A 12118-nucleotide genomic window follows, 5' to 3' on the forward strand; every position below is an offset into this window, starting at 1 on the left:
CTAGCTTATACATCTTCAGAGAATATTGCTGACATTAAATTGAATGGTGCCTCATTTCTTTGGCTGCCATTCTTCTGCTTACTAATTACTCAGGAACATTCCTTCTCCTTGTGAGTGTGAATTACCTTAAGTATCTCCAGTAAATCTTGCATTCTTTTTTAGCTTCCTGGATATCCCCAAGTCCTCCTGAATTTTAGACATAGAAATACCAGTGCTCATTAGTATATTACATACAAATTAATAGATTTTGTTTAGATTTATGATATAATGGGTCCAGATCTGAGCTATTTTTAAAAATATTTTCACATTCTTTTAATGAAACAGCAATAATGAGCAATAAACAATATTCTGACAGCATGAGTGACAAAAGTATTTCATCCTTACCTATTGCAGCCAAGTTCCTAAAGGTTTCACCCATCACATTTCTGTAGAGGTTCTTTTGGGATGGAATCAACAAAGCCCACTCCTCATTGCTGAAGTTCATGACCACATCCTCAAAGGTCACTGGCTCCTAAAGGATCATACATGTATTTCTCAAAGGAAGGTTGAGATTCCAGGTTTGAGATATCTTAAATTCTTCCCTACAAATCTGAATCTCAAAAGGCTGAGACAGGATGGCTTTGGTGAGTTCAGGGCAATTCTAGGCTCCACAGGGTGTTCAAATACAGCTGATATACATACAGAAAGCTTGTCTCAATAAAACAAAACTAAACTTACATAAAACCAAACAAAAAGGCTGAATGAAGACTGATTTCTTCAAATTTAAATCCATGTCTTGGTCATTAATTTTGTATATATACACATTTTTGAATACAGCAAATTTGATGCTAGATTGCAACTCACTGCTAATGTAACAGTGAAATAGGAGCACTGATTCTTGTGCTGACTCACTCCAATATTCTCTGTGTACTGTCTCTAAAGCAGAGCTCACAGTGAGAAGCCTGCAGGACCAGCATCCACAAAGCACAGAGGCAGATAAATATCCCATCAATCAACTGGGAAGCCAAGCAAGCACCTGCCTTCCCTGGTAAGTCGTGGCAGTGTGGCAGACTGCAGCCCATCCAGGGTGTGAACCAGCAACAGCTCCTGAGATCTGTGCCATGTTGGAACTTCGGACGCTGTGAAACCAAACAACCAGCCAGTCTCCCTACTAAGCAATAGTGAACCTACTGATGCATGGCCTAGAATCAAACATCCCACTTCCCATACCCCTCTTCTCCTGTCACCCCCACCCCCGTTAGCAAATGGCAATCACAAATCTGGCGTCTTCTGGGAAGTTGAAAATAACAAATAAGGGGGACTTTCTTCTACTATCTCTTTGAAGGCAAATATTTTTAATACTGTTTTGCTCTATTCTGAATCATGGTATTGCTCTATTCAATGTTCTGTTTTGATAAGTTCTATAATGTTCTGTATTTCATCTCATTTTGATATATGTGATTGAAGAACAATTATTATAAAGATAATGAAATATACTGTGATACCTATTACTGTTATCCCAGTAACCTGTTGTGAAGTTGTGTACCAATTTCACAGTATGATCTGAGTTTGCCTTATTGTGCCTTGTTCTGTTTTATTTTACCAGTTTCAAAATTTAAAAAAAAGAAAAAAAAATCTCATCAATCACTTTGATAGACTATAGATGATGTCCCCTCAAATGTCATTTAGGCCAGTGAATACTTTGTTCTTAATATACTTCAGCAGCATTTTGAAACATGAATTTGGTTTCATAGAACAAAACATAAATAACATCCAATATGGTACATAACTAATAACACAAATGTTAGTGGAAACAGCTGTATTTTAAAAATATGTATAAACAATGAAACCAGGCCCAAGCTGTAAATTATAGCTCACTGTCACCCAGTGATCACTGTCCATTGAGATATAAGAAGTATATCTTGGGAGGCTGGTGAAGGAGTTCTTCCTTGAATTTGGGGCTATCCTAAGTTTCAGAGCTGTCTAAAATAGAGAAACCCTGACTGAGACACTCCACAGACAAAGTGAAACTTGAAAAGAGACTGCATAAGACAACTTTGGTTTGTTTTTAAAAACTATAGCCATATAATACAGAAAAATTCCAACAATATTCAACACTTTCTGAGAAACAATGTGGTTGTCTTCCGTACTACAAAGAAAATACTTTCATAGTTGGGTATTTAGTTCAGTGGCATCACCGCCCACCTGGAAAGCATAGGTCATGAGTTCACTCCTTGGAACAAAAAAAAAAAATACAAATTTTACCTTCATGACACTGGGGCATAATTATGATAATGCAAATTAGATCTCAAGCATGGAACACAAAATTCATGGGTTGACAGGGATGTGAAATGCTGATTGTTGCCAAAGCTGGTGTGGATCACCTCAAGTAAGCAATCAGAACCCAACTTTACTTCATACTTACTCTAAGAACTACCGGACTTTCAGTGAAGACCCTCTCTGTTGTATGTCCTGCTATTGGCTTCCTGCATCCTGTCAATCACTTCCACATTCTTTCCACACTCTTCTGATCCATTCTCAGCAGAAAACTCTTTATGCCTAACTATTGATATCACTGCAAAATTTCTATTTAAAACTTCCCCTTTACACCACTTAATAAAATCCATTGAAGAGAATTTCCATATTTAAACTGTCTATGAACAACCAAGCTACTAAATCAGCTCTTAATTCAGAGATGACACCCCTATTCCTTTCCATTAGTAGGATATCATGTATAAATGTCCATGCAAATGCCTAAATTTCAGCATTTTCAATGAAAATTTAACAGGTAGGCCTTTCTGGAATTTCTCCTATACAAATTTTTACCCTGGCCTTGATAGCACTTTCATATTTGCATCATTTTTCTCAGACTTCAAAACTCTATGGCTGTTCTCACAAACCTAGTCTGTGAGCAGGGGTGCCACATAAATAATTAAGTATGTTCAGAAATTATTTGCACTGTTCTGTATAATACACAGAAGTTCACCAGCTGTTTGGGAAGCCTTCCTCTACTGAGGCACATTACTACACATCTCTGAATTCTCAGGACATTTGCCACCACCTGTCCTGAGGATGGAAATATGAGAACATCGTATAAATTTAGCAGATCACTATAAATACAAAAAAGCCAAAGTTTAAGTTGAGCCATTGTGACTATGAGGCCCTGCATTACAGGCATTAATGAACTTTGGACATTCCAGATCTGCTACTCTGAGGAAAGAGAGCCGAGACCTAGCTCATTACTGCTCTACAAGCTACAGAAAGCATCATAGTTAGGGTCTTCCCAAGGTCCTTTCAATGCCTAAGATTGTGGAGTTACCAGGCCAGCAGTGATTTTCAAAGATGATACTTCAGTCAGCTGCTGTCATAGTGGGGCCACGGTTCTTGGGACCCCCAATCACCCTTGCCAACAGCAAGAGGCAAAAGGGACAGTGAATGACCCATGGCCAATGCTGGAGAACCTCAGGAGCTAACGCTAACTAAATACCTGAGGCTCCAGACACCAGAACTACTCCTAAACACTTGTAACTGGTTTTACCTAGTCCACCTTATTTCTGGGTTCTCATCCACAGCCTCACCATTCCATGGCTCCAGGATCTCTCCTGGGTTCTTTGCTAATCAGGCCACAGGACATTGAATGTACTAAATGAGATCCAGCAAGCGTTTTGCTACCAGTATTGTACTCAGAACAGGTAAATCATGATGAGACATCCAAAGAGACAGAAGTCACAGCCAGCAATGGCCCACCTGATTGGACAGTTCATATAGCCTGCACCTTCATCACTGATTGACTCCTGCTGTACTGCCCTCCTTCTGAGATAAGAATAAACAGGGAAAGGAACCCCTCCCAGCAAGAGAGGATCCAAAATGATAGACTGTAGTGCAGAGACTTCTGGAGCTGCCATTCTTCTACAGTGGTGAACTCAGCTCGACAGAGGAGTGTTTGTACTGAAGAGCTTTACCTCAGGCTTTTAATTTTCAAATCCATTTTATTGCAAGGAAAAAAGAACACATCAACTAAAATTAAATTTCAAAACATGTCAATCAGGAGGCAACACTGGTATATACATTGCACATTGACATCCCCAGATCATTCACCCAGAGCCCAAGACAGCTGTAATCAATTTTCCAAACAGTACTGTTACAGGGACCTGAGTTATTTAAATAATATTGGCATGAGACATGGCTAGGTCCTCCAAGGAGCCCATGCAGGAGTCCAGATACCTTGCCACTATGGGGAAGACTGACACCTCATGCTATGGGCCAAGTCTGAAGACAAATGATAAGCAAATTCATCCATATCCTAAGGATTGATAATCTAAACAGTTCCCTAGCACTCTGAGGAAGTCAGAAGTCACCATTCAAAGAAATGTATCCTTATCCTAAGGACTGACATTCTAAATAGTTCCTGTCATCCTGATGACTTCAGTAGTCACCCTCCCAAACCCCTAAGGGAAGATTCACTTTCCCCTAAGAATGCCTGCTTTCTATGTGACTCCCTTCTCTCTTTGTTTCCAATTTAATCAACTTTACCTGAACTTATAATCTTATTGGCTACCATAGCTCTGTCTCATTTATGCCCATCTGCATTGTGAGTTCCTAGGTTTCTCCACCTTAAACTCATTTCATCCCATGATTTTACTCTATAAAGGTCCCTAGAAAGGACAGTGTTTGACAACCTGCTCAGGACACCTTCTCTCTCTCAGGCAGCTTTTTTTCTCTCAATAAGTTTATTCTTCTCTTAATCTCTGTTGTTCCTAAAGTTCATTCTTTGACTTTACATGACAGAAACCTCATATCAGACATAGTAGACCAGGACATTCATTCCATTATAGCAATATCAGTATAAACTTTTCTCTTTCTTGAAGTCAGAAAAATCAGTAGTAGTTTGTATCACACAATGTTGATCTTACCTTGCCAGGGATACTAGCATTGAAGGCCTTTATCCCTGCATTTAAGGCTACTTCTTTTTCTGAAAATGAACTGATCTGTAATTTTGGTTATGGTATTGACAATGCATTAAGGAACTGACTCAAAATATTTCTTATGAATGGGTTGGCACCAGCCATGGAGGAAGACAGATAGAAAAAATTATTTGTTTTGATTTCTTCCTTCAAACCTAAGGATGTACTTGAAAGAGTTTTGCCCTGGAAACAATTACAAAACCTCATGGTGGTAGTTCAAGGTGGAAGAAGGTGAAATCAGGGATGCTTACCATTATGGCCATGTCCTGGTTTTTCCTTGATTACAACTTCCTCTTTCTTTCCCAGGGGCCTAAATAAAATTCCCATCAGCTCCTGGCATGACATCAATGTCCCCTCCAAGCATACAGTCAAAAGTCACATATACCCCATAACCCTATAGTCAGAAAAAACAAAGCCAAACCCTTTGTGGTTGTGGGCTCCTCTCCACATTCTTTAAATAAAAGGCCAGTTTTACATTTCTAATATTCTGTTTCTCTACTGTGCTAATTTATCTCCTTAGTAATCTCAGTAATCTAACCCACTTTAAAACTATCTCACCACATGATTTTGAACCCAATTGAGAAATGTGGAATTTCATAAGCTGATCTAAGGACCACTTGTATGCAGAACTCCCACCCGCATTTCAAGATCTAAACAAGAGGCTTTGAACTGGAAAGTTAGAGATGTTTTAAAACATAGAATCACAAAAAGATCCTGTTGGAAATCATTTAGCTAGAATCTTATAAAAATTTTTGGATGACAAATGTATTCTGCTTCTTTTGTTGAGCAGGTTAATTTTTTTCTTTGTGTACAGCTCATTTTGCTTTTCTCCTGGGACTTCTACCCTGAGTGACTTTCCACTTTTCTGGGTGAAATACAGGGCACTAGTTAAATGCAAAGCTCCAGATGGCATCCATTATGCCAAGCTACAACACAGCTAAGTTACAAGCCTTAATATATTCTAGGGTAAAAAGACACATATCTAAAATCCTAGCACTCAAGAGGCTGAGAGAGGAGTGATGCTTTGAGGTTAGGGCTATTCTGCACTGCAAAAGGGGTTCAAATCTAGCTGATATACATAGGGAAAACCTGTCTCAACAAACAAAACTAAAGTAAACAAATAAAACCAAACAAAACAGCTGAATGGAGACTGATTACTTCAAAACTTAATTCCATATAGTGGGGATTAATTTCTTGTATATACACAAATTTTTTGAGACAGCAAATTTGATGCTATATTGCAACTCAAAGCTAATGTAACAGCCAAATAGGAGCACTGATAATTATGCTGAGTCACTGCAAGAGTCGCTGTGCACTGTCTCTAATACAGAGCTCATAGTGAGAGTCTGCAAGACCAGCATCCATAAAGCACAGAGGCAGACAAATATCTCACCAATCACTTTGATGTACCACAAATGATATTTTTTCAAATTTCAATTAGGCCAGTGAGTCCTTTGTTCTTAATACACTTAAGCAGCATTTTGATATTTGAATTTGGTTTCACAGAACAAAACATAAATAACATCAAATAGGGTACAAAAATAATAACTCAAATGTTCATCAAAAACTTCTGTATATAAAAAACTTATAAACAATGAAACCAGGTGCAAGCTTCAAATTATAGTTCAGTGTCACCAAGTGATCACTTTCCATTCAGATATAAGAAATATATCTTGCGAGGCTGATGCAGGAGAACTTCCTTGAGTGTGGGGATAACCTAAGTTACAGAGTTGTCTGAAATAGAGAAATCCTGACTAGGAAATGCCACAACGTGAAACTTGAAAAGTGACTGCATAAGACAGCTTTGGTTTGCTTTAAAAATTATAGCCATACAATATAGAAAAATTCCACAATATTCAACATTTTCTGAGGAACAAGGTTGATATCATCCATAATATACAGAAAACACTTTCAGAGCTGGGTATTTAGCTAGCAGCATGAAAACATATCTTGCAAGCCTGAGGTCATGAGTTCGATCCTTGGTACAAAAAAAAATTCAAATTTCACCTTCATGATTCTGGGTCATAATTTGAGATAATCAAAACTAGATCTCAAGTGAAGAACACAGCATTCATGGGTTGACAGGACAGTGGAATACTGATTGTTAGCAGAGCTGGTGTTATTCACCTCAAGAAAGATATCATAATTCAACTTTAACTGCATGCTTACCCTAAGAACTACCTGACGTTCAGTGAAGACCTCTTTGTTGTATGTCCTGCTATTTGCACACTGTGTCCTCCTGGTCACTTCCACACCCTTTCCATGCTCGTCTGATCCACCCTAAGCAGAAAACCCTTCATGCCTAAACTATTGATATCCCTGCACAATTTCAATTTAGGGCATCTCCTTTACACAAATTAGTAAAGTCCATTGCAGAGCATTTTCATATTTAAACAATGTATATGATCAACCAAGCTATTAAATTAGCTCTTAATTAAGAGATAACACCCATATTCTTTTCCATTCAGAATTATATCACATATTTATATGTTCATGCAAATGAATACATTTAGGCATTTTTCAGTGAGAATTTAACAGGCACACCTTTCTGAAATTTGTCCTTAGCAAGCACACTTTACCCTGCTCTTGATGACACTTTTATATCTGCTTTTTTCTCAAAATTCAGACCTCTATGTCTGTTCTCACATAGTCTATGAACACATGTGTCACAAAAAAATTCTTTGCACTGTTATTTATAATACACTGTTATAATTATAATATACAGTTACTATAATACATTATAATAAACAGTTATTTATAATGCACTGTCACAAAAAAATTCTTTGCACTGTTATTTATAATACACAGGAGTTCACCAGGTATTTGGAAAGCCTTCCTTCACTGAGGCACATCACTACACATCTCTGAATTCTCATGATTTTGCCAACACCTCTCATGAGGTTGGAAACGTGAGAACATACCATAAATTTAGGCAATCCCTATAAATACAAAAATGTACAGGTTTAGGAGTTCCGTTGTGGATATGAGGCCCCGCATTACATTACATACATTTATAAACTTTAGAACATCAAGATTGCTGATTCCTGGAATGAGAGCAGAGACCAAGCTCAGTACTGCTGCTCCAGCTACAAAATGCATCAGAGTCAGGGGCTTCCCAAGCTCCTTCCTCTACTCCCTATGGTGGAGGTGCCAGGGCAGTAGAGAATTTCAAAGATGATGATCCAGTCTGGTGCTATCATAGTTAATTCAGGGTTCTGGGGACACAGAATCATCCTTGTTCCCAGCAGGAGGAAAAAGGGAAAGTGGACGACCCAAGGCCAATGCTAGAAGACCTCAGGAGCTGAAGCTAACTAAATACCTGTGTCGATAGACACCAGAACTGCTTCTAAGCACTTGTAACTGGTTTCTCCCAATTCCACCCTATTTCTGGGCTCCCATCAAAGCCTCACCATTCCTTGGCTAGAGGGTCTCCCAGATTCTTTGCTAATCAGGCCACAGGACTTTGAAACCAGTAAATGAGATCCAGCAAGCATTCTGCTCCAAGTTTTGTGTTCCAAACATGTAAACAATGTCTACACACAGGAAGAGACCTCCTTCAACGGCTCACCTGATTGGACATTTCATATAGCCCGCCTCTTCATCACTGATTGACTGCTGCTGTACTGTATTCTATCTGAGTCAAAAATAAACAGGGAAAGGAACTCCTTCCTGCAAGAGAGAATCCCAAATGATAGACAGTAGTCAGAGACTTCTGAAGCTGGTTGACTTCAACAGTGTTGATCTCAGCTACACAGAGGAATATGTATACAAAAGTGCCTTACCTCAGGCTTTTCATTTCCAAATCCATTTCATTTCAAGGATAAAAAGAAAAAATTAACTAAAACTAAATTTCAAAACATGTGAATCAGGGGGCAACACTGGTATATATGTTGCACACTGTCATCCCGGATCATTCACCCAGAGCACAAGACATCTGTATTCAATTTTCCTAAAAGTACTGTTATGTGCACCTGAGTTAGTTAATTATGATTAGCAATGAGACAGGGCTAGGTCCTCTGAGGAGCCCATCCAGAAACCCAGATACCTTGCAACTATGGAGAAGATGGTAAACTCCTGCTATGGGCTAAGCCTCAAGACAGAAGATCAACAAATTCATCCATATCCTACAGACTGATATTCTAAATAGTTTCCTAGCAGTCTGAGGAAGTCAGGAGTCACCATTCAAAGAAATTTATCTTTATAAAGACTGACATTCTAAATAGTTCCTATCATCCTGATGACCTCAGTAGTCACCCTCCCAAAGCCCTAAGGCAAGATTCACTGCTGCCTAACAATGCCTGCTTTCTATGTGACTCCCTTCCCCCTTTTGTTCTCAATTTAATCAACTTTACCTGCACTATTAATCTTATTGGCTACCATAGCTCTGTCCCATCTTATGCCCATCTGCATTGTGATTTCCCAGTTTTCCCACCCTTCAAACCATCTAACCACATGATTATACTCTATAAAAACAGGGTAAATTTTTCTCTTTTTGAAGTCAGAGAAATCAGTAGATGATTGTATTATTAAATGTTGATCTCACCTCTTAAGGGACATTTGCATTGAAGGGCTTTATCCCTGCGTTTTAGTGCTGCTTCTGTTTTCTGAAAGTGAAAGGATCTGTAGTTTTGTTTATGCTATCTATAGTACCTTAAGGAAATGACTGGAAATTTTCCTTATGAATTGTTTACCACTAACAATGGGAGAAGATAAATAGCAAAAATTCTTTATTTTCATTTCTTAATTTAAACTTAAGGATGTACTTTAAAGAGTTTTGCCCTAGAATAAATTACAAGACATCATGGTGGTAGTTCACCAGGGTGAAAGGTCAAATCAGGGATGCTTACCCATATGGCTACTTCCTCTTTTTTCCCTGAATACAACTTCCTCATTCCTTTCCCAGGGGCCAAAAAAAATTCCAATCAGCTCCTTTCATGATATCAATGTCAGTGCCAGCACCACCAAATTTCTTATATACACTATAATCACATGATCTCTCAGGAAAAAAGGCAAACACTTGGTGGCTTTAGGCTCCTCTCCACATTCTTTAAATAGAAAGGACACTGCTACTTTTTCTTACATTCTGTGAAAGGGTTTTGGCCCAGACAGGACTCTGTAGCCAGGAAAGCCTCAACCAGAAGCAGGAAGACCCTATCTCCCCCACTCCTAGGAATTTACCTGTGACACCATCTTCCCACCCCTGGGAATTTACCTATGGCACCAAACCTAAGACCAGTGGTCTACCTGTGCATCCCTAATTCCCTCTTTTGGTTCCATCCCAAACCAAGGCTACTTACACACCCTCATCCCATGTATCTGCCAGAGAGATCACTGGACTCCAGCAGTGGGGGGGTGCCAGTCATCTCTCTCCATGTTCTCAGAATAAAGGCCTGTTTTTGTTTTATACTTCTCATCTTTTGGAAATATTTTTCATCTTTTGGAAATAATCCTATCATTGGGCTTCTCTATTGGGCCACAAAATCCTAGCAGTACTGATTCTTGTCTATGTATGAAGCTAATCTACTTCCTCAATAATTCACATGCTCAATGCCATGAGTATCCAATGGAAATTAATGCAGTGGACATTAATTAATCCAGGATACACTGTGTAATAATACACTGTGCACTGTACCATTGCTATTTGCTAAGAGCTACTCTTATTTTTCCCCACATAGTTGAAAGATGAAAATGACTGGTGATGACAGAGAAACTGTGATAATATTTTTTTCAATTTTATCAGATATTTTACTACATCCATTAAGTACATTTTATTTGCTACAATATGGATATGGATGAATTTGCCTGGTATTTTCTCTTGGGGCCTGTCCCATAACAGGGGGTATCTGTCTCCCCATAGCTGCAAGGTATCTGGACTTCTTAGCTGGCCTTCTAGGACCTGAGACTGTCTCCCTGGCTATATATTTCTAATTAACTCAGCTGCCTGTAACAAGGCTTGCCCCTCAAAGGAGCCAGAAAATAAGTTCAGATTGCTTGCCTGATTGGAAGAGACAATCACCTCCTGCTGTGGGCCAAATCTCAAAACAAAAGGTAAATTAAATTCAACCAAGTGCTAAGGACCAACAGTCCAAATAGTTCTCTGATCACTCTAAGGAACACAAGAGTCACCATCCCAGCCTTCTACAAGAAGAATCTCTGCTCTTAAACCTGCCCACTTACTATGACTTGCTCTCCCATTTGCTCCCAATTTAATCAATTTTACCTGAGCAATTAACCTTATTGGTTGACCACATTTCTATCCTGCCTTATGCTTAACTTTCAGATTCTCATTTTTCCCTCCCCTGGACCCATCTAACACCATGATTTAACTCTATACAAGTTTCTCAAAAAGACAGACTATTTAGCAACCCACTCAGACCTTTCCTGTCTCTCAGACAAAAGCTTTCCTTCTCTGAATAAATATATTCCACTCTTAAACTCCATCATTCCTAAAATTCATTCTTCAATTTTAGAGAACAAAAACTCATACCGGATATATAGTAGGTAAGGAGTTTCATTCCCCTATACCATTAACATGAGCCAAATTAACATGACTATACTTTTATAATGTCTGAAAATTTTCCTTTTCCTGCAGTTTCAAGTGATTAATACAACTCGCAGTGATTATAGTCCTGGCAATCTAAAATTGTATACAACAGTCATTGTAAGTGTAAAATAATTGCGTTGATTGTATTATTTAGCAAGACATAGACTTTGCCATGGCACTAGGTTATATCTTACAAAAGAGAAGGTTCACCTATAATTGTTCAGAAAAAATTTCTACATTATTGGCTGCTTAAACAATTTTTAATTAGATAAACTGTTTTTTTTCAGTTTCTAGAAGGCTTCTATTATATTATGGAAAGCTGTCTGTAGGCCTCTAAGACCTTGGTTATATATATTTTGATGCGTAATTCTGTTTTGAAACTTGTATGAAGATTTATTATTATTTTAGGATTAAATTCACTGCATTGACACTGATAGAGTGAAGCAAATTGCCATTGACATATTTAATTAAAAATCTTGTTAATCTACATCTTCAATGAAATTATTTTCTTTCATTGCAGTTTAAAACTCTTTTTTTTTTTTTTTTTTAGGTACCAGGGATCAAACTCACAACCTAGCACTTCTCCGGGAAGTGCTTCTGCCTGCTGAGCTAAATCCCATGCCCCCATTAA

At 38.3% G+C, this 12118-nt stretch overlaps 1 protein-coding gene across 9 annotated transcripts in view; it reads right to left on the reverse strand.

The window, feature by feature from the left end:
• LOC106025896 (zinc finger protein 709-like) overlaps window positions 1–12118 on the reverse strand; it is a 121651-nt gene that overhangs the window by 19036 nt on the left and 90497 nt on the right. For 6 of the 9 annotated variants that reach the window (XM_063243201.1, XM_063243192.1, XM_063243194.1 and 3 more), the window contains 3 exons: window positions 8512–8612; window positions 385–511; window positions 126–186 (listed from right to left, as the gene is read on the reverse strand). In XM_063243201.1, the coding sequence (XP_063099271.1) occupies window positions 126–186; window positions 385–511; window positions 8512–8523 (200 nt within the window). In that variant the 5' untranslated portion in view covers window positions 8524–8612. Of the gene's footprint in view, window positions 1–125; window positions 187–384; window positions 512–5194; window positions 5254–8511; window positions 8613–12118 lie in introns of all 9 variants that reach the window. The other 3 variants (XM_063243199.1, XM_063243198.1, XM_063243200.1) reach the window with 2 other exon arrangements.

This window comes from Cavia porcellus, unplaced genomic scaffold (genome assembly GCF_034190915.1).
Source record: "Cavia porcellus strain 051 isolate PalLab524CR breed Dunkin Hartley unplaced genomic scaffold, mCavPor4.1 scaffold_34, whole genome shotgun sequence".
In the NCBI taxonomy this organism is placed as follows: Eukaryota; Metazoa; Chordata; class Mammalia; order Rodentia; family Caviidae; genus Cavia; species Cavia porcellus.